Source organism: Leptonychotes weddellii, chromosome 5 (assembly GCF_054177405.1).
Source record: "Leptonychotes weddellii isolate Sample4059 chromosome 5, ASM5417740v2, whole genome shotgun sequence".
Taxonomy (NCBI): Eukaryota; Metazoa; Chordata; class Mammalia; order Carnivora; family Phocidae; genus Leptonychotes; species Leptonychotes weddellii.
The window spans coordinates 118,727,427-118,751,001 of NC_138373.1; the positions used below are offsets into that span (position 1 = coordinate 118,727,427).

The 23,575-nt window shown below is 39.2% G+C and overlaps 1 protein-coding gene across 3 annotated transcripts in view; it reads left to right on the top strand.

Annotated features, from left to right (window-relative positions):
- The first annotated feature begins 2,157 nt into the window (after window positions 1-2,157).
- The window catches only part of TBC1D15 (TBC1 domain family member 15), an 85,074-nt gene continuing 63,656 nt past the window's right edge, over window positions 2,158-23,575 (top strand). For 2 of the 3 annotated variants that reach the window (XM_081822078.1, XM_081822080.1), the window contains exon 1: window positions 8,153-8,284. In XM_081822078.1, the coding sequence (XP_081678204.1) occupies window positions 8,255-8,284 (30 nt within the window). In that variant the 5' untranslated portion in view covers window positions 8,153-8,254. Of the gene's footprint in view, window positions 2,179-8,152; window positions 8,285-23,575 lie in introns of those variants that run through there. The other variant, XM_081822081.1, reaches the window with a different exon arrangement.

Here is a 23,575-nt window from a genome sequence, read left to right on the forward strand (position 1 = left end):
ACAAGCAGGGGGAGTGGGAGAGGGAGAAGCAGGCCTCCCATGAAGCAGGGAGCCCGATGCGGGGCTCGATCCCAGGACCCTGGGATCATGACCTGAGCCGAAGGCAGATGCTTAACCAAATGAGCCACCCAAGCATTCTGAATATCTACATTTTAAAGGAAGAGAAAAAAGTCAACTTAGAAATTCTTACTGATATCCCACCCTTCAAGTAAAATATTTATCTTCATTTGTATAGAATAAATGGAGTAAAGTTTGTGGCTTGAATTTCTAGTTTGGACTTCCTGCCGGTTTGTGTGGTGTCTGGTGTCTCTCCTGTTAAGTTGCCAAGCTTCTGACCCATAGGAACACAAGTTCAGGAACTTGTATGCCGTAACATTTAAAGATTAAACCACTGACTGGTTGAGGAAACAAATTTCAGATTAAACCACTTGCCCTGTCGTATTGTGGGTAAGGATTCACCCAAGACTGTCTCCAGATACCATATTCTTTACCACCCTCCACTGCCAAAAGGGAATCCAATTTCAGTAAAAACCTTTCTAGCAAGAGGGAAGAAAAGCAATATAAAATTTCAGACAATACAAATTGCCCAATGTAGAGAATGGAATTCTTCATACAGTCCTAGGATGTTGGCATTTAGTGTAGAATCTATACTGTAGATCCTTAGGGCTTTTTGTTTTTTCTCTTGTATTCTTTATGCCCTTACAAATAAGGAAATCAAATAGTTCACTTAAAACATTCACTCCAGGGACGCCTGGGTGGCTCAGTCATTAAACTTCTGCCTTCGGCTCAAGTCATGACCCCGGGGTCCTGGGATCGAGCCCCATATTGGGCTCCCTGCTCAGCGGGAAGCCTGCTTCTCCCTCTCCCACTCCCCCCTGCTTGTGTTCCCTCTCTCGCTGTCTCTCTCTCCGTCAAATTAAAAATAAAAAAAATTCACTCCAAAACATTCTTAAATTTTAATAACAGGGTTAGAAGGTACAATTCTTGAATCTATTGGCTGACTGAATTAGGTCCCATGTATACCATATGTCTTAATGTTTAATACTGACTCAAGGTTGGGGGTATGAAGTAAGGGAAAGTACGCTTACTATGCATGCATATGCTGATATGTAGGAAATGTTCACATATGATGCTTAAATAGCTTTTATACAGAAACATACCTCTCAAATTTTGGATGGAGTAGTTAGATGGCAACAACTGTTATTTTCAAGTGTTCAGTTTATGCAAATATTTGAATTTGCTAGTTTTGTTTTCCAATAGCTTCATCAGAGTATGAAAGAGAAATGTTGTAGATTCATGCTAATATAATTTTAAATGATTGTTACATTGATAATCCCTTTTCTTCCCAAGTAGCTTATAAATTTCCTGTTTTCTTTCTTCATTTTATAAATAGTAAAAAAAAAAAAAAAAAAAAAGGACTTAACATAAAGTTTCTTGACATACTAAAGTAGAGAAAAATGTGACTGGGTAAGCAATGAAACTGAGAAGGAAGTACTTGATATTGGGTAATATGTACCTTGACAGAAGAAAACAAGAATACTTCCTCAGGCTTCATCAATAACTGCATTTCTCAACAGTTAGCTCTGTTGGGGCGCCTGAGTGGCTCAGATGGTTAAGCATCTGCCTTCAGCTCAGGTCATGATCCCAGCATCCTGGGATCGAGCCCAGCATCGGGCTCCCTGCTCAGCGGGGAGCCTGCTTCTCCCTCTCCCTCTGCCTCTCTCCCTCCTCATGCTCTCTCTCTCTCTGTATCCCTGTGTCTCAAATGAATAAATAAAATCTTTTAAAAAAAAATAGCTCTGTTATGATTCAGAGATAAATGTAACATTTTATGAATGATCAGCAGTTTGGGAAGCTATTTGTTATTATTTGCCTAGTAGATCTTTTATTTCCAAAGCATCATAGCACCAGAGAAGAAATATGGTATAAATAGGCTGTCACTGAGATACAAACAATTGATGATTATTCAAAAACTCTCTCCATATAGCCATGCCTCAGATTTGGAGTTTTTGTTTGTGTTTCAGTAGCTCTTTGCTTCTCAAGCTCACTCCTATAATTCTATTCATAGAGACTCCCGACTATCACTACTATGAAGAAGAATTGTGGAGAAGCCTCCCAGAGATTTGATGTCCTGGCTGATTCTTAAAAGGATGAGGAGACATCTCCTGGTTGAAATGGGTAGGTTTGGAAATGGAAAGCAAGGGCATGCCAGGCTACAAGGGCTTCATAAGCAAAGGAAGAAATAGCAAGGAGTTCATAGAACCATAGTTTGGGGTCATTAGAGTATCAAGTTCTGCAGGAAATGGTAGAAAATAGGCTGAGTAGTTAAGGAAGGGGCCTGGCTTTCACCTCATCGATGTGGATGAAAAATTAGTGAATGATTTTAACAGGCTAATTACACTGTTATTTGGAAAAGAAAAAGATATCACTGTGCTTCACTGTGAAGAAATGATTAGAAGAGAACAATACTTTAGGCAGGAAGTACAAGGAAGCTGGTATAGTCATTCATGGGCAAGATGATAGTAGCCTTAAAGGATAACTAAAGGTATTACTTTTCAATTGCATTAAGGATGAAACAAACTTTTCAATTCCAACTCTACACTGGTGTTGCATACATAGAGGCTGTCTACCCAATAAGCATCTTTCCCTTCTTCTTTGCTAACTGCTCTCTAGTATTGAGTAAATATACTTCAGGGCCCTACTACATTCCCAGAGCCATACTAATTTAGGACTGAGAATGAGATGCAATTCTGGCCAGTAAGATTTGAGAAAAAGAATCCTGAGGACTTTTCATTAGTCTTACAAAAGGAACCCATGAAAGGAAATTTATCTCTTCTGGCCTTTGCATGTTTTTGTGGAAGGATGTGATTAACGGGGCTGCTGCAGCCATCCTGAGACTGAGTGAAAAACTTTAAGACAAAAGACAACATTCTCCAAATGAAAGAGCAGAAATATGGCAAGAAGTTTGGTCTTTGATACCCTGGTATCAAGGGTGAGAGTCTGGGGTTTTCCAGGCACACTCCTTAGTAGTAAATTTAAAACATAACAGTATGGGGCACCTGGGTGGCTCAGTCGTTAAGCGTCTGCCTTTCAGCTCAGATCATGATCCCAGGGTCCTGGGATCGAGCCCCGCTTCAGGCTCTCTGCTCAGTGGGAAGCCTGCTTCTCCCTCTCCCACTCCCCCTGCTTGTGTTCCCTCTCTCGCTGTGTCTCTGTCAAATACATAAAATCTTTAAAAATAAATAAATAAAACATAACAGTAGGAATTTAAAGTGCAGGAAGAGAAAAAAAACAAGTGGCCCAAATGGTCAGTTATTAAAATCAACCAAGAGCTCTAAAACAAAGGAAACTCAGTGCGGGGAGGTAACCTGGGTCTTTATCTAGTCCTGTGGCTGGCAATGTGTTTCTTTGAAATAGCCATCACTGAAGAGGATGTTTCTCTGCAGTGGATGCCTCCGCAGTCAAGGCTTAAGTCAGCACCTGCATTACAAAAAGAAGAAAGAGAAAAGGAAAAACAACCCAACTCTCAGGGTTTACACCATAGAAATAGAATCTCCTCTAAAACCTCTAGAAAGGAATAGTCCTGTTGACACGCTGATCTTAAGCCAATGAGACCTGTGGTTGACATCTGATGTGTTTTTTCCAGAAACTAAATTTGTAGTAATTTTTTAGAGCAGCAATGGAAAATTAATGCAATTTCTTTTACCCATTTTCTAACTGGACTGTTTTTTAAATGTTGAGTTTTGGGAGTTCCTTATAAAGGTTAGGTACTAGTCCTTTGTTGGGTTTGTGGTTTGCAAATGTTTTACCCTAGTCTATAGCTTGTTTTTTTCATCCTTTTCAACCTGGAGAGCAAAAGTTTTTAACTTTGATAAAGTCTAGTCTATCCACTTTTCCTTTATGGATCATGATTTTGATGTCAAGTCTAAGAATTCTGCTTAACCCTCCATTCTGAATATTTTCCTCTATTTTTTCCAATTATTTAAAAATTGCGATAAAATATACATAAAATTTACCATTTCAGCCACTGTTTAAGTGTACAATTCAGTGGTATATATTTATTTTTAAAGATTTTATTTACTTATTTGACAGAGAGAGCACAAGCAGGGGGAGTGGCAGGCAGAGGCAGAGGGAGAAGCAGGCTCCCCGCAGAGCAGGGGGAGCCCGCGATGCGGGGCTCGATCCCAGGACCTGAGCCGGAGGTAGTCGCTTAACCAACTGAGCCACCCAGGCCCCCGTTTAGTCTGACTGTTCTAAGAGTTCAGGAAACGTAGAGGTCAATGAGTAGTGGCAAAGTTGAGAAGTCTTAACAGATGATGTGTGACATGGGATAAGCTCTGAAAGACAAATAGTTTGGTCAGAAACTGAGGTGAGGGGGGATCAAACTGAACGGGTAATTAAATGTTGTAGTTCACAGAGGGGAGTAATCACTTTCAGCTGATAGTGTGGCACAGCTGACTAAGACATTTATCAGTAATGAAGTCTAATTCAGCTATAAAGCAGCTTGTGACTTTGGCAAATCATTAATCTCTTAAGAGACTCAATTTCTTCAAATGAAAAACATGGGGAGATGAATGCTAAAGTTCTGCCCAGGTCTAACGTTGCTTTAGGATACTTATTAAGATTCTTTTACATCAGATAACTTTTTGGGTGATAAGTTATAATTAGCGAATGACTATATAGTTCACGGGAGTGAACTCAGGAACTATAAAATTACTCACTCCCATGAAAACAGTAATTATTTTAAGTTATAGGGAGCCCCATTACTTTATTTACATTAAATTTATATGCATGCTGCTTTTAAAAACCTGTCCATTTGTTTCATGTAAGTGTACTATGATTTTTTTCTTCTAATATAGTAAAAAACTAAAACATGAAACAAACTACACTGAAATCCTGACCTTGTTTCTTCCCTTTGCATATAGAGGATATCACTGAAAAAGGAAAATGGTCTCTTTCCTCTTGAATGTAAAGCCTAACTGCCATTTGTAAAGAACTGATTTAATTTGTTAAACAAACCTTTATTTAGTATCTGCTATGGGTCAGGCATTTGTGCCAAGAGTGATGATCATAGCAATGAAAAGTGTAGTTCCTACCTTCCATTAGTTCACAGCCTAGCAGGGAAAGGAAGGCAGGTCAGTTAACCAGGTATTTTACAGTGTGATACCATGGGAGTGCACAGATGGATCCTCTGTAATTAATGTCTGCTTTGGCCTGCCCAGCAACCACTCCCCTTTTTTCTAGAATGGTTCCTGATTTTTTCTCTGGGAATTACCCTTCCTGTCATTCTCTGTACTTGACTGGGGCTGTAGGCATGAGTCAAATCTGGCCAGTTAGAACATCTATATATTTTGGGACACAGTGATTGGTTTAGGGATCCAAGCCAAGCCAATCTGCTGCAGTTCAAGGGATCTTGGGACACAGCATGGTATATTCAGGGAACAGCAGATATTTGGCTATGGTTGGCAACTTGGGTCTGAGTGGGTAAGGTTGGGAGATAAAGCTAAAATAATAGGCAAGAACAGTTTATGAAGGGCCTTGTATGTTATGCTGGAGAATTTGGACTTTTTCCTTGAAGAGATGGAAAGCCATTAAAGGATTTTAAGCAGGGAGTTCACATGATCACATTTATGCTTTGGGAAGACAAATCTGGTGGGGTTATGAATTATTAGGGGGAAGATGAAGCAGAAAGCAAGGGAATGAATTAAGATGCAAACCAGGGGTAACCAGAGACCTCAACTGTAGGAGTGGTAGTGGGGATAGGAAGGAGAGACACAGTGGGGATGTCTGCCATGAGTTCTCCAGAAAACTCATGCCACGAGTTTCCCAGAACTGGGTAACATGATAGCAACACTTTCCTGGAGAAATTGTGCTCTGTCTGCATCTCTAATTAAGCAAATGGTAGTAAATTTCAGAGAACAAAAGCAAAATTTAAGACTGTGCTTCTGAAAGTTTAACATGCACAAAAATCACCTGGAGATCTTGTTAAAATGCAACTTTTGATTCAGTAGTTCTGGGGTGGGACCTGAGATTCTGCATTTCTTTTTTTCCCCTCTTTTTAAATTAATTAACATATAATGTATTATTTGTTTTAGGGGTACAGGTCTGTGATTCATTAGTCGTATATAATACTCAGTGCTCATTACAACACATACCCTCCCCAATGTGAGATTCTGCATTTCTAACAAGCTTCCAGACGCTGCTGGTCTGCAAACTACATTTTAAGGAGCAAAGATTTAGGATTTTTTGAGGTGTGATGGGTCATTCAAGTAAAAAGGTCCAGCAGGCAACAGGCGTAGGCCCTAAATTTTAGGAGAGACTTGGGCTGGAGATATTTCAGTCATTGGCACATAGGAGGTGGTGATGTCAGAATATATAAAGATAATGGTCTAGGAATGTGCTTGGAAAAAAGTAAAGAAACCCAAGGATAGCCCATGGGTAGTCAGTGCCAGCATTTAAGGGGCATCTGAAGGATGAGGCTTTAAAACATGGAAGCAGCAGATGAAACTAGGATGCCAAGTTTACAGTGAGAAAGCTTTAATTCCCAAACTTATTATATAAATAATAGCTGCCATTTATTGAGTGTTCTATTCCAGGCAGCGTACTAGGCTTCAACTTTTCTCCAAAACACAGGGTGTAAGAAATGTCTGTTAAAAAATTCCTCTAACCATACCCAATTACTTTGAGCTGGTGGAAAGTTTTTTGTTTTGTTTTTTTTAAAGATTTATTTATTTATTTATTTGAGAGAATGAGAGAGAGAGCATGAGAGGGGGGAGGGTCAGAGGGAGAAGCAGACTCCCCGCTGAGCAGGGAGCCCAATGCGGGACTCGATCCTGGGACTCCAGGATCATGACCTGAGCCGAAAGCAGTCGCTTAACCAACTGAGCCACCCAGGCGCCCTGAGCTGGTGGAAAGTTTAATGTGGGTCACTATTAAGGATCTACACACCATACCTAGGATTGTATGAAGGTTCTAGGGGTCTTACTCAATCCAGTTCTTTTGGGAAAGGCCTCGTCTTCACTCAGTGCTGGTTACTAATACGCTCACTTCCCCAGCTCATTTATCCTTTGATGGTGACCTACTTTGCTGATTCAATGCCAAGCTTGGACATGGGGTCTTGGCCGTGATTAGAATCTCTCATGCCTAGTGTGCAGCCTCCCTAATGGATACTACAAGGTCTTGCCACTTCCCTTTCCCATTAGGTTCCTGATATTCACAGAACTTTCAACCCTCCTTTTCTGTTACTCCCTTTGGTTGCCACTTAACCAACCTGTAAAGTCTTCAACCTCTCTCCATTGTTCGGAGAGAGAATCACCTCAGTGGGTACAGATGTTTTGACACAAAGGGGCCATTTATTCTGCCCTGGGGCAAGGAAAGTCCCAGATCTTTGGGGTGCTATCCAGTCACCCTCTGGCATTCTACTCCTCTCTACCCCCCACCCCCCGCATTCTTTTGCAGCCCTGAGAACAAAACAGTATCTTAATATCTCAACAAATCATCTTGACACACATGCACTGACCCATGAGATCCCTACAACCACTCCATGGGTAATCATTTTACATCCTGAAGCGTGGATGAATTTAGAAACTTGTTTCAAGTCACACAGCTATTAAGTAACTGTGTAGGAGCTATGAGCTATGTGCTTGGGACTCCGGAGCAACGAGGGCGTGGTATTATCGCAGTTCCTATCAAAATACCTTACTCAAGGTCATGTGTGAGTTGCCGTAATCAGACTCAAATTCAGAAACTTCACAAACAAGGGGAAAGTCTCTGTGTGGGTGCTCGGATAGAGGGCTGGGATTCCTTTAATCTTCGCCACAGTCTTACTATCCCGATTTTCAGATGAGAAACAGAGGCTGAAGGTGTGACTTACCTATGGCCACAAAGCCAGGGCCACGTTTACTGGCTCCTAATATATGTTCTTCCCATCATACCAAACAGAAATGGCCTGTGAGTGGCTCAAAGTCTCGACCCCAGGAAAACTCAAAGGCAAAAACACCTTAATTAAGCGTTCCTCCTTGGAAAAAAATTGGCGCATGCGCGGTATGCACCAGAGACCCCACCCTAGCGGCTTGTGATCCACTCAGTACGCATGCGCTAGGCTGTTCTTCTCACCCGCCCCTTCGCTCCGTGCTGTTCCCTCCACTCCCCGCCCCTTTCCCGCCCGGATATCAGCCTAGTTTTGGCGGATGTTGTTGTGAATCCCAGAGACACGTGAGGCGCTGCTACGTCATCACAGGCACGCGAAGGAAACATGGCGGCGGAGAGTGTTGTGAGCGGGAAGGTAAGTAACGGCCCCGGCGAACGTCCCTACTTTTCTCTGGGATGGTGTGCTTTTGTTGCTTGGAGGCCGGTTGGGGAGGGACGTGAAGGCCATTCTGTATCAGGAACAGCTTGTGGCGGATGTAAGAGAAGAGGACTTGGTCGTGTCGGCTGTTTTCTCGAGATTGCCGGCTCAGTCCGGGAATTAGAGACCGGCTCCTGCTCCAAGGCCAGCTAGGCCTCGGGCGCAGTTCTGCTCTGCACTGCCCCGCAGCAGGGGGCTTTAATTTGTATTGCTTTTTCTAAGAGACAGGCAGTTGACTAGTTCCTTTCTTTTGTGGTTCACTTTTTCCTTACTCTAGTTCTTTAGATGTACTCTTCTGACTCCAGCGTCTTTTTTTCTTTTCCTTTGAGGCGTTAATCTAACTTTCCCGTCTTTCTCTGCTTCACTCTGGTGAAGGCATCTTTGCCCCCATCGGGAGGAGCTGAAAACAGGTGTTGTGCAGCTGTGCACGTAGAAGAAAAGAGTGTATTGGATTCATTTTACCAGACTGCCGAGTTGGCTGGTGCTTATGAGCAGCAGGGCATGTTTCCACTCAGGGAGCAGGAGACTTAGACCATCTCACGCTTGTCTAGGAAGGCGTTAGTTACGGTATTTCATAGAGGTCTCTATGATGTTCTCGTGAGGAGTATCTGTGATCCTGTCTTAACTCCCTCCTAGTTCCTTAGGAACTAGGATTAGTGCGGAGGAGATATCGTTGTATATTGCCTATATACGTTCCGAGGGCACATCTTAATGCCTGTAATTTAGGACTGTCATGACATGCCACAGGCAGTATTTCCTATTGTGGGAGTATTTCGTAAACAGTTGGGTCTGGTGATGACTCATGGAAAACTAATGACTACGTATTTATTTGTCACCAATAGCTTCCTCTGGTGATCGAGTTTGAGTCATTTTCTCTGTGCTGCTCTCCTTATCCCATTTTGAATTATTTGACAATGTTTGTGGTTTGGTGTATGGACCACTAGACTTGGCCGCAGAATAACACATATGGTCTTGGTTTTGCTGTTACTTTGAAGTGTGACCTTGGGAAGCTGAGCAAGTATGACTTTTCTGTCCTTCGTAAATTTTTTCTCCAGAATAGTGGTGGTGCCAGTTGTTATTTGTATTGGAGTTGTTGGGATTACATGAAATAATAAAAACATTAAGATTTCATACTTCTACATATTGGCTATTTTAAATGATAGATTGGTCATAGTTTTTTTGATTATTCAGGCTCTTTGTCTTGTTAGTTTTTAAGTCTTCATAGCAGATGCTGATTTTCTATTTGATTCATTACATACTTGAAAGTTATCCTGCTTGATTTTCTGTCTGGACCGATTCAATTTAGGTCTTTCCAAGAAGGGATCCTTTCCATTTGAACTATGCTTCCCTCTTTCAGGCATGGATTGTTTATGAGAGAATCCTTGAGATGGTGAAGCCCAGTTGTGAAATATAAGACTTTTTTCACCCTTTCCTTCCAGTTACTCTCTTTCATATCTGACTTTTTTTTTAAAGATTTTATTTATTTATTTGAGAGAGAGAATGAGAGAGAGAGCGCAAGAGAGGGGAGGGTCAGAGGGAGAAGCAGTCCCGAATGCAGGACTCAATCCCAGGACTCCAGGACCATGACCTGAGCCAAAGGCAGTCGCTCAACCAACTGAGCCACCCAGGCGCCCCATAATCTGACTTTTTTATAAAGATTTTATTTATTTATTTATTTTAGAGAGAGATAGCGTGAGCGGGGCAAGGGCAGAGGGAGAGAGAGAATCTCAAGCAGACTCCCTGCTGAGCATGGAGCCCCCACGTAGGGCTCAGTGCCATGACTCAAAGATCAGGACCTGAGCTGGAATCAAGAGTTGGGCATTCAGCCGACTGAACCACCCAGGTGTCCCCATAATCTGATTTCTTAAAATTAGTCTTTTATTTCATAACTGTGCTTCATCATCTCATTTATTTTCACTCATTGTAATTTGACACCCATTACCATCATACCACCTAAATTATGTTTCTATGCCAAAACCTGCTCCTCTCCCAAATAATACTATCATGACGCGCAAACCCAACTTATTCTTCCCTCAGTAAGTTCAGATCTAGTTTAATGGTATCATTCAGTGGTTGCATGTAAAACAAACTTGGAGACGTCCATTTCAATAAAAATTTATCAAGAACCAAGTCCTACCAGTTTACCTTAAAGAAGTTTCTTAAATTTCTGCATACTCTTCATTCTCTGTTTTTAGTCCATTTAGTCTGCCTCTAGTCTTGAGTTCTTAGCTGATTTTTCTCCTTGTTGCAGTTTCTTTGCCCACAGTCCCCTCTCTACACCACCACTGGAGGGTTGGTTGGTTGGTTTGTTTGTTTTGTAATGTACAAATCTGATTGTTTCTTGCTTTAAAACAACAAACAAAATCTGGGGCACCTGAGTAGCTTGGTTGATTAAGCATCTGATTCTTAATTTTGGCTCCGGTGGCGATCTCAGGGTCATGACATGGAGCCCTGCATCTGCTCTGCACTCAGCTTGGAGTCTGCTTGAGATTCTTTTTTTCCCTCTGCCTAACTTCACACTTATTGTGACGTCAGTCAAATTACTTACCCTTTCTGTGCTTCAGTCTCCTCGTTTGTAATATGGGGATGATATAGTACCTACTTTATGGGATTGTGGAGAGGATCAATAAGTAAATATATTAGAAGAAATCCTAGCACGTGGTAGATGCTGTGTAGGTGTTAATTCGTAATCTCAATTTCTCTGCAAGTCATTGGGTATAGCAGAATTTTAAAGATTTACAATATGGTTTTGGTATGGGTATAAACTTCCATTTTTGAAGTTAGCTCTACCTCTGATTCTCATTTTTACTTTAGGAATTGAAAAATACCTTGTTTCAGAAATCATGTAGTTTTGATGAATGAAAAATCATCCTAATTGGGCAGTGGGTAAGGAGATGGAGTTTGATTGTCTGGGTTCAGACCTCTGGTTCCACTGCTTTATGGCTGTATACTTTGGGCAAATTTCTTAACTTCCTTGAGCCCAGTGTTCTCATTTGTAAATGAGGAATAATTATATTTCCATCATGGAATTGTAAAGAGGATTAAATGAGTTAATATTTGCAAAGCATTCAGAACAGTGCCTGGTGTCAAGTAAGTGCTCAATAAATGTTAGCTGCTACTATTGTTAAGGAAAATCTTTCATATTTCTTAAACATTATAAAATTATCATTGGTTAGGAAATAGTTGAATATTTATTTTTGCTGCCGTTTTCCACAAAGATTTAAGCTGCTCACAAATATAAAAGCAATATAGTTATGTAAAATACATTAGAAAAAAAAGTAAAAGGAAAGTAAGGGTAAAAAAGGTAAATGGTACTGGAAGTATATTTATTAAATAAACTCTATGCTTTAGTGGGGCACAGTTTAGCTCTTAAGTTTTTTAGCAGCCAAAGTAAAGAGGGGAACCTGATCCATTATAAGGATGATAGGATCCACACTCAAATAAAACCAAAAGTAAAACCCCAAAAATCTAGTTTCTGAAGGGTAGACCAGAGAATAAAGTTTCCTGTAGGTTTTTGTACTATGTAATATAACGTATGTACTTATATGGTATATTGCATCTTTTTTTTTTTTTTTAGAGATTATTTGAGGGAGGAGGATAGTGTGACAGCCTGTGGGGGGAGGGGCAGAGGGAGAGAGAAACTCACGCAGACTCTACAATGAATGTGGAGCCTGATGTGGGGCTCCATCCTATGACCCCTGAGATCATGACCTGAGCTGAAACCAAAAGTCGGACACTCAACCGACTGCACCATCAGGTGCCTCTGTATCTTTTTGGTAAGAAAAAAGGACCCTGTAATGCCTCTAGGATGCTGATAGTTTTATGCCAGTGGGTAGTTCAGTTGTTACTAAATACAGGGTACCAATTTGACATCTTCAGGTCTCTGATGATTTGACTAAATCAAGGGTAGGTTTTTGTCAGCATGTGGATGAATTCAATTTTACATGAATATTGTTTTTAGCTGAGCTTTTGAAAATAGGTTTGAGTTTGATTAGAAACCCTGATTAGTTTTTAGAGTTCAGCTTTTTTTTTTTTTTTAACTGTCTGTAGAACAATATGTTTTAACAGTCAACCAACCAGAGAAAGTGACATTCTCTTGTGAATATTGAGGGGAGAAACAGGGACACTGCTTGTAAAGACCATCCTGTGTCTTCTATAACTGGTGGACAGAATTGAATTAATAGAATGAGTTGAATTTACCTATCACAGAAAAGGCAGGAGAAAGGAGATAGCCTGAAATAGGTTTTGGCCTTAGACCCATTGCTCTGATTGTTAGTTTACTTTCATTCATTTATTCAACAAATATTTATTAAGCATCTGATTTGTTCCAAGCACTATATTCGGCATTGGGTGTATATCAGATAGCCCCTTACCTTCTTTCATAAAGACTTAAGTTCTTTAGAGGGAAAATACTCAGTAACACCCACCTCTTTGTCTTGTCTAAATAAGAAATGCAAAATGAATTTCACGTCCTTGAAGTAGGTGCTATTTTTAGTGAATGTTTGTATTCTGAAGACCAGTAAACTGACTCATTATGAGGGCAGGGCCTGAAGTATTTCACCTGCATCTAGCCAAGATTCTGGCACATAGTAGGTATTCAGTGATTAGGAATGAGCAAGAAGATAGAGAAAATGAGTGGGGAGAGATGGAATCACTAAGAGTCCTCTTGTCTTGGAGTTAAAAAGTTCTATTTTAGTACACTTGGGTTTCACTCTATTTTTACTGTGACTGTTTTAGAATTTAGTTCTATCGGAAAAAAACATGAAACAATTGGGAAATCAACTGTTATTTTTTAAGAGTTTGCTTTGATGGCACTCTTAGTAGGAATTCATGTAACTTGAATTTGGCTCCTTATAACTTGTAACTTGAATTTGGCCCCTTCTAATTCCCTTTAGATATGCTTATAGTCCTGTAAAACCCTTGTGCTTAAGAAATGGAAAGAATATTCTAGTATCTAGATTTTCCTGGAGAACTTTTCTTTTCCTAGACTAGATCTTATAACATGGTAATACCTTCCTGGTGTAAAATACAATATGTCTTTTTTTTTTCCCCCCTGGTATTCTTTATTATTTTTTTAAAGATTTTATTTATTTGTTAGAGAGAGAGGGAGAGAGTGCACAAGCGGGACAGCTGCAGGCAGAGGGAGAAGCAGGCTCCCCACTGAGCAAGGAGCCTGATGCAGGAGTTGCTCCCAGGGCTCTGGGATCATGACCTGAGCCAAAGGCAGACGCTTAACTGACTGAGCCACCCAGGCATCCCTTTTTCTGGCATTCTTTAGCAAACATTTTAATGCCTTTTGTATGTTGAGTTCTTTGGATACGGAGTGGTTAAACATAGACTTTATTTTTGATACAGTACAGTAGTTTGCAAATTTAACATGTTAGTTTATGAGTTAATAAAAACATGGCTTTTGGGGGGAAAGAATTAAAATATTAGGTCTTTGATGGGACATAGCTGCTGGGACTAAATGAAAAATTATAACCCAGCTTTTTTATTTTTACTTTTTGGTGGAAGGAAATCCTTATGAAATCTATTTACTGTTTCTTAATGTGGAACACTGTAATGTATTTGTAGTCCTTGGTATAAGAGAAGTCATTCATTTAGTCCTCATTGTACCTCCACAGACTGCTAAATTATTCCTGTCCTCCTGTCTGACATTGTTTGGCACACTGTTGCCCTTAAGAAGCAATAATGATTCTGCTGCCTGCCATTTGAGAATTGTAACATCCTTAATATCTCAACATCTCTATATCTTCACTCCCAGAATTTCTGTGACTTGTTACTCTTAAAACCATTTATGTTCTACATTTCTTTTGTTCCACAGTCATTACTGATTAACTTGTCCCAAATAAAGCTCACTGTTTACTTTTTTCCTTCTGTATCCCTATCTCAGTGAATAACCTCATCCACTCAGTTTTGTCCCTGATTTCTCTTCTCTTCCTCTCCCACATCTAATCAGTCATGAAGTCCTTCCTATCATTTTGACCTTCTAAATATATTTCTAAGCCATCTGCCTTTTTTCATCCCCACCGCCACTGCTGTACTTCAAGCCACCATGACTCTCTCCCTCCCTGGATTATTGCAGCTGTTCATTCTTGGCTCTGCAGCCAGTGTGTGTGCTTAGAAAAGGCAAGTCTGACCATGGCATTCCCCTGCTAGAACTTTTTTTTTTTTAAATTTTGAACCATTACTTTTTTTTTTTTTTTAAAGATTTTATTTATTTTACAGAGAGAGACACAGCGAGAGAGGGAACACAAGCAGGGGGAGTGGGAGAGGGAGAAGCAGGCTTCCTGCCGAGCAGGGAGCCCGATGTGGGGCTTGATCCCAGGACCCTGGGACCATGACCTGAGCCGAAGGCAGACGCTTAACGACTGAGCCACCCAGGCGCCCCATCCCCTGCTAGAACTTTTTAATGGCTTTCTAGTGGCAAAGAGTTTTCTTCAGGACAAATTCCAAACTCCCAAATTCTTTTTTATTTATTTATTTATTTTTATTTTTATTTTTTTTAAAGATTTTATTTATTTATTTGACAGGGAGAGACACAGCGAGAGAGGGAACACAAGCAGGGGGAGTGGGAGAGGGAGAAGCAGGCTCCCCGCAGAGCAGGGAGCCCGATGTGGTACTTGATCCCAGGACCCTGGGATCATGACCTGAGCCGAAGGCAGTCACTCAACCGACTGAGCCACCCAGGCGCCCTAAACTCCCAAATTCTTGAGCATGGTTTGTGTAACTCTTTGTGATCTGATATGTCTCTACTCTTGTCTCTAAACTCTTTTACCTCTACTGTCTGGTCTGGATTGCAGCCATGCACTGAACTACTGCTTCCTGTGTAGAACATATACTTTTTGCCAAGAGCATAAGCCCTTTTGTAGTTAAAATTGTCATTCTCCAGGTCTCAGTTTACATGTCCCTCTAATTAAGTCTTTCTGATTTCTCATCCTGCCGAGTCCTTTTTTTTTTTTTTTTTAAGATATTTTTTATTTGTTTATTTGACAGAGAGATAGCACAAGTAGGCAGAGTGGCAGGCAGAGGGAAAGGTAGAAGCAGGCTCTCCAGGGAGCCCGATGCGGGGCTCGATCCCAGGACCCTGGGATCATGACCTGAGCCGAAGGCAGCTGCTTAACCAACTGAGCCACCCAGGCGCCCCCATCGTGCCAAGTCCTTAGGTCTAGATTAGATATCATTTATTAGGTCCTCCTGTGGTATCCTGTTCATGCTGTTTTCTTGTCCTAATCCCCTCTTAGATTGTAAATGCTATGAAGGCAGTGACTGAATCTTACATATTTATACCTAGAAACATGCTCTGTGCCTGGCACATTGTATGCATTCATTATGTATTTTTTGGAGAAATAACTGAAAATGACATCTCATTCAGGAGCCAGTGCATACTTCCATCACACTCTGCTATGGCAATTTATTTACTGGTTTACATGACATTACTGGTTTAGGCAGATACTTTTTTTGGTGTGTGTTTTTCCACCAAAATCTTTTATTCCCAGTATTTTGTTGAAGCTTCATAAATGTGTAGAGTGTATGAGTAAAGAAACTTCTCAATCAGATTAGGTGGAGAGGGGGTGGTGGGAAGAGTTTGGATGGGCTATTGGTCTTTTGAAGGATTTAGAAATTATCTGCAGAGAGAATGTGTAATGAAGAGAGAATAAAAGAGTGCACACATAAAAAGGCACAAGGGTTTGAGGGAACAGGTGAGTTCAAAGTGGCCCAAGGCAGGAAATTGGTATGTATTGGGGAGTGTCAGGTGTTGATTAGCTGCAGAGGTAAAATATAGAGAGTGCAGTCAGAAGGATTTTTAAGCTCAGTCATGGCATGGTCAGATGTACATTTTTATAAAGATCAATTTTGGCAGTGTTTACACATTACTCACTTTACACAAATTATTGAAAGGTGACTAGATTGGGAGAAGAGAGACCAGAATGTTATTTTGGCAACTCAGGATAGAAATGATGAGGGGTCAAAGTCAGAGGTGAAGGTTTGAGGGATTTAGGAGATAGGATGGGGATAATGAAAAAAAAGGATAACTGGGTGGATGGGATGTCTTTGACAGCGCTGGGACTATCAGAAGAGCAGATATAGGGTAAAACATACTGAGCTTAAGATGCATGTGGGTTATTCAAATGAAATATCAAGTAGGTGCTTAGATATTTGGGTGTGGAGTTCATTAGAATTTCTGGGTTCACTCTGGTATTTTGTGGGGATAACCTTCTCTAACCAAAGTTTAAATTTTCAATATGCTTAATGGTTTTAAAGATTATTTATTTATTTATTTGACAGAGAGAGACAGTGAGAGAGGGAACACAAGCAGGGGGAGTGGGAGAGGGAGAAGCAGGCTTCCCGCTGTGCAGGAGCCCGATGTGGGGCTCCCAGGACCCTGGGACCATGACCTGAGCTGAAGGCAGATGCTTAACGACTGAGCCACCCAGGCGCCCCCTGCTTAATGGTTTTAAAGAAACTGAATTTTTAAAACTTTTTTTGTTGTTCAATTTAGCTTATAAAATTAACATAGCTACTACAGTTCAAGAATGTATGTTATGCATAGTAGGTGTTGGATTAACATGTTTAAACAGATACTTAGGGCAAGAATTTTACCCCTAAGCTTAATAGTAAATTTAAAAAAGCTGGGTTGAATTGTAAAATTTTGAAAATAAAGATTATGATAATAATACAAATAAAAATCCAATCCCATCCCACTCAAGTGTAGGAACAATATAAAAAATTACTTGCTGCTGTGTTGTGCAACTTATCTTTTCCAGCTTTTTTTGTCAGAAAGTAGCATGGTCTTGAGTTGGATAGTCCCAAGTACATTTCGGTTTATCTAGAAAGGTGAATTTATCTGTTTGCCTTCCTTATTTTTGCCTTTTAATTTTAACTTTTGCTAAATTAGAGGTCATCAAGTTTATTCTAAAACATTTGCTGTGGTCTAGAGTTCTTTTAATAAGTTATATCTGGCGGAGTTCCTTTGCTAAAGGAAAAAAATGTGCAGTTTGTTTTGCCATCAGCAGGCCATCATCACTGAGAGTTTTATAAATATACTTACCTGCTTAGGCATCTTAGCAAATATTTAAGAATAGATAAGATCCTGGAGGGCATGAGGCAGTTTTATTCCAAATGAACAACTTTTCTCCTTTTTTTAGTACTTTAATACATTGTTCTTTTTCTCCCGCTCCCAAGAGGGTGGGTAGTGCTTAGAATATTCTAGTTTGTGTAAAGATTTTACCTTTTTTATAACATTGCCAGGTACATGCAAGGAACTTTATCTTGTTTATTTTTCTGTTCTTCATGATGTCTGGCACATAATAAGTGCCTAATAAAAGTTTCAGTTTGAATCAGTTTTATATAATTAGCTTAATACCACTAAGTGGCAAGTCTTTGTTGATAGTTGTTTACTCCCTATGGACACCTAATCTGCAATGAAAACAGGGTGTAATCTCATTTTTTTTTTTTTGAGGCAGGATCAACTTCCCTTTTCTTTCTTTTTTTTTTTTTAAGGGAACTATCTATTTACATATTTACCTTTATATGGGGTTTTACAGTTTAAAACAGTAGACCTTTCATGTAAAATATTTTTCATACAGTTTGAGGTACAATTGACAATAAGTTACAACTTATTGTCATAAGTTATACATTTAGTGTATAATTTGATAACTTATGATGCATGTGTATACTGTGAACCCATCAACACAATCAAGATGATGATATTTCTGTCAAAGTTTCCTCTTGACTCACAGTAATCTATCACTACTTTTACCTTGTCCATAGGCAACCACTGAGCTTCTTTTTATCACTATAGATTAGTTTACATTTTCTAGAATTTCATGTAAATTCAGCATATTTATTTTGAGATTCATTAATATTGCATGTATAATTAGTTTATTCATTTTTATTGCCAAATAGTATTCCATTGTATGGGTATACCAAGATTTGTTCATTCATTAACCTGTTGATAGACATTTGGATTTTTTTCTACTTTTGGCTGTTACAAATAGAGCTTCTACGAAAATTGGTATAGTCTTTGTATGAACAGATGCTTTCTGTTTTCTTGGGCAGATACCACAGAGTAGAATGGCTGGATCATGTTAGTTGCACGCTTAGCATTTTAAGAAACTGCCAAACTATTTTCCCAAGTAGATGTACCATTTTTACATTCTCACTGTGGTGTATGAAAGTCCCAACTGTTCCACATCTCTGTCAACATTTGGCATGTTAGTCTTTTTAATTATAGCCATTGTAATAGATGTATAGTATTTCATTATGGTTTCAATTTGCATTTCCCTAATGATTAATGATGTTGAGCATCTTTTCATGTGGTTATATGCCATCCCTATATCTTCCTTGGTGAAGTGTCTGTTCATATCTTTTCCCCATTTTATTTTAAACTGTGTTACTCATTTTCTCGTTACTGAGTTTTGAGAGTTCTTATGTTCTGGATATAGGTCCTTTATTAGATATGTGATGTGATTTGCAAATGTCTTTTCCCTGCCTGAGCCTTGGCTTTTCATTTGCTTGATAATGTCTTTTAAAGAGCAGAAGTGTTCAATTTTGTTGATGTGTCAGTTTTTTTCTTTTATGCTTTTGGTGTCATTTCTAAAAAATTTTTGCTGAACCAAGGCCGTAAGATTATCTCCTATGTTTTCTTCCTCAATTTTGTAGGTTTTGTTTTGTTTTTTTTAATTTATTTATTTGAAAGAGAGAGCACATGCATGCAAGCACAGTTTAGGAAGGGGCAGTGGGAGAGAGAGAATTTCAAGCAGACTCCCGCTGAGTGTGGTATCTGACATGGAGCTTGATCTCACCCCCCTGAGATCACGACCCGAGCCTAAACCAAGAGTCAGATGCTTAGCTGACTGTGCCACCCAAGAGTCCCTGTAGATTTACTTTTTAGCTTTAAATCTGTGACCCATTTCAATTTAATTTGTGTATGTGGTGCAGTATATGGATTGAAGTTTATTTTTTGCACACTGAAGAGCAGTTTTTCAAGTGCTATTGAAAAGACTATTCTTTGCTGAATTGCTTTTGTCCTTTTGTCAAAAATAAATTTACCATATATATATATATGTGGATTTTTGAACTCTTTATTCTGTACTGTCAGTCTGTTTATTTTTCTTTACATCAGTAATACATTTTCTTGATTACTATAGATTTATATTGAGTCTTATAGTGAGGTATGTCAGTGCTTCACCATTATTCTCTTTCAAGGCTGATTTGATTATTCTAGGTCCTTTGAATTTCCACCAAATTTAGAATCAGCTTGTTAATATCTCCAAAAGAGCCTGCTGGGATTTTGATTGGCATTGCAATCAATCTAGAGGTCAGTTTGGGGGAGAATGGACATCTTAGCAATATGATTCTCCTGAGCCATGAACATGGTGTATTTTGTATGTAATTTAGGTCTTCTTTCATTTCTCTCAAATACGTTTATAATCTTCAGTTTAGAAGTCTTGCACATCTTTTAGATTTATAACTGAGGAGAGAAAGATAGTTGTCATGTGGTTTCACTTATATGTGGAATATAAGAAACAGCATAGAGGATCATAGGGGAAGGGAGGGAAAATGGAATGGAAAGAAATCAGAGAGGGAGACAAACCATGAGGAAACATAGGAAACAAACAGGGTTGCTGGAGGGGAGGTAGGTGGGGGGCTGGGGTAATTGGGTGATTGTCATTAAGGAGGGCATGTGATGTGATGAGCACTGGGTGTTATATGAAACTGATAAATTATTGAATTATTGAACACTACATCTGAAACTAATGATGTACTATATGTTGGCTAATTGCATTTAAATAAGAAGATTTATATCTGAGTACCTGATAGTTTTTGATGTTATTGTAAATGCTGTATTTAATATATATTTATATTTATATATTAATATATAGTTGATTTTTGTATATTGATCTTGAGTCCTGGATTCTTGTAAATAAATTCACTTAGGGGGCGCCTGGGTGGCTCAGTCATTAAGCGTCTGCCTTCAGCTCAGATCATGATCCCAGGGTCCTGGGATCGAGCCCCACTTCGGGCTCTCTGCTCAGTGGGAAGCCTGCTTCTCCCTCTCCCACTACCCCTGCTTGTGTTCCCTCTCTTGCTGTGTCTCCCTCTGTCAAATAAATAAATCTTTAAAAAAATAATAATAAATTCACGTAGTTTTAGTAGCTTTTTTGTAGATTCTACTGGATTTTCTACGTAGACAATCATGTCATCTGCAAATAAGTTGTATTACTTCTTTGTTCCAATATAGATGTCTTTATTTTTTCTTTATTGTGATATCTAAAACCTCAAGTACAGTGTTGAACAGAGTAGTAAGACTGGACACCCTTATCTTGTTCTTGATCTTAGGAAAAAAACATTCAGTCTTTATATGATATGTGGTATCAGCTCTAGTGTTTCATAGGTGCCTTTTATCAGACTGAGAAAGGTTCCTTCTATTCTTAATTTGCTGAGAGTTTTTGTCAGAAATGGATGTTGGATTTTGTTGAATGCTTTTTCTGCACCTTTTAAGATCATATGGTTAGGGCGCCTGGGTGGCTCAGTCGTTAAGCGTCTGCCTTCGGCTCAGGTCATGATCCCAGGGTTCTGGGATCGAGCTCTGCATCAGGCTCCCTGCTCGGCGGAGAGCCTGCTTCTCCCTCTCCCCCTGCTTGTGTTCCCTCTTTTGCTGTGTCTCTCTCTCTCAAATAAAATCTTAAAAAAAATCATATGGTTATTCTTTTTTTTTTTAAATTTTTAAAAAAATATTTATTCATTCAAGACACAGAGATACAGAGAGAGAGAGAGCACGAGCAGGGGGAGAGGCAGAGGGAGAAGCAGGCTCCCTGCTGAGCCAGGAGCCGGACATGGGGCTTGATCCCAGGACCCTGGGATCATGACCCGAGCCGAAGGCAGATGCTTAACCATCTGAGCCACCCAGGTGCCCCAAGATCATATGGTTATTCTTTAAAATTTTTTTCACTATGGTGAATTTACAGGGATTGATTTTTGAATATTAAACCAGCCTCAAGTAGGGTAAACCCCACTTGGTCATGAAGTATTTTCATTTTTGCATATTGTTGGATTCAGTTTGCTAAATTTTGTTTAGAATTTTTGCATCTAAGTTCATGAGATATATTCGTCTATAGTTTTATATTCTTGTAATGTTTTAGTTTCATTTTGGTGTCAGGGTAATAATGCTGGCCTCATAGAATGGTTGGGAAGTTACTCTTCAGTTTTCTGAAAGAGTTTGTGTAGGGTTGGTATTACTTCTATAAAAATTTGGCAAAATTCATCAGTAGAAGCATCTGGGCCTGGAATTTTCTTTGTCTTAAGGTTTTTAACTACAAATTCAATTTCCTTAATTGATACTGGGCTACTCAGGTTATCTATTTCATCTTGAGTGAGCTTTGATAGCTTTGTCTCTTAAGGAATTTATCTGTTTTTTCTAAGTTGTCAAATTTATTAGTCTAAGGTCGAGAAATTTCTTAGTATCTTTTTTCCCTTTTTTTTCTTGGTATCTTTTTTCTGAGTAAATCTGTAGTGATGTTAACGCTCTCATTCTTAATATTGGTTAATTTGTGTCTTTTGTTTTTTCCTTATCAGTCTGGCTAGAGTTTTACCAGTTTTATTCTTAAAGAAGTAGTTTTTGGTTTCATTGATTTCCCCCTCCCCCATTTTTCTTTTTTGTATTTTTATTGATTTCTTCTCTGATCGTTATTTCTTTCTGCTTACTTTGGGTTTAATTTGCAGTTCTTTTTCTAGTATCTTAAGTTAGAAGCTGAGGTCATTAATTTGAGGCCTTTTTTCTTTTCTAATAAAGGCATGTAGTGCTATACATTTCCCACTCACTAAGCACTGCTTAGTGACACCGCACAAATTTTTTCTTTAAAGATTATTCATTTATTTATTTGGGAGAGAGAGAGAGAGCACGAGCGGGGTGGGGGACAGGGGAAAGATGGAGAAGCAGACTCCCTGCTGAACAGGGTGCCCGATGAGGGGCTCGATCCCAGGACCCTGGGATCATGACCTGAGCTGAAGACAGACGCCCAATTGACTGAGCCACCCAGGTACCCTGACACTGCATAAATTTTTATATGTGTTTGCATTTTCTTTAAGCTTTTATTTATTTTTTTGAGGTAGAGAGAGCATGAGTGGGGGGCAGGGGGGGAGGCACAGAGGGAGAGGGAGGCACAGTGGGAGAGGGAGAAGCAGGCTCCCCACTGAGCAGGGAGCCTGACGTGGGCCTCCATCCCAGAGCCCTGAGATCATGACCTGAGCCGAAGGCAGACGCCTAACCGGCTGAGCCACCCAGGTGCCCCTGTGTTTGTATTTTCATTCAGTTCACATTTTTCCTAATTTCCCTTTTGATTTTTTTCTTTGACCCTTGGATTATTTAGAAGTATGTTACTAATTTCTAGATATGTGGGAATGTTCTGAAGATATTTCATTCACTGATTTGTAATTTAATTCTATCGTTGTCACATAATATACTTGAACTCTTAAATATACTGAGATTTGTTTTATGGTCCAAAATATGATCTGTCTTGGTAGATGTTTTGTGTACAGTTGAAAAGAAAGTGTATTCTGTTGTTGGTAACATTGTGACTGATATTTTGTCAGCTGTTTTAGGAGTTACTGAAAGAGGTGTGTTGAAATCTGACTCTTAACTGTGGATTTGTTTATTTGTGCAGTTCTATCAGTTTATGTTTAAAATTTTTGAAATTCTGTTGTTAGGTGCATAAACATTTAGGGTTGTTAGATTGTATTGATGTATAGACTACCTTATCATTCTGAAATTATCCTTATACCTGCTAATATTTCTTTGGCTGTGAAATTTACTTTTGTCTGATACTAATATAGCCATTCTAGCTTTCTTTTGATTGTGTTAGTGTGATATATCTTTCTTTTTTTTTAAACCTGTTTGTCTCTATATTTAAAATATTTTTAGGTAGCATAGAGTTTGGTTTTATTTTTTATCCAGTCTGACAGCCTCTTTTTAGTTGGAGTCTTTAGATGATTTACATTTAATGCAATTACTGATGTGGTTAAATTTAAATCTGTCATTTTGCTATTTGTTGTCTATTTGTCCCATCTTTTCTTTGTTTCATTTTCTATTTCTGCCTTCTTTGTGATTAACAGAGTAGTTTTAATTATTCCATGTTTACTTCCTTTGTTGACTTATTAGCTATATCTCTTATTTTAGAGATTGCTTTAGGGCTTATAGTATGCATCTTTACTACTTTAACTTAC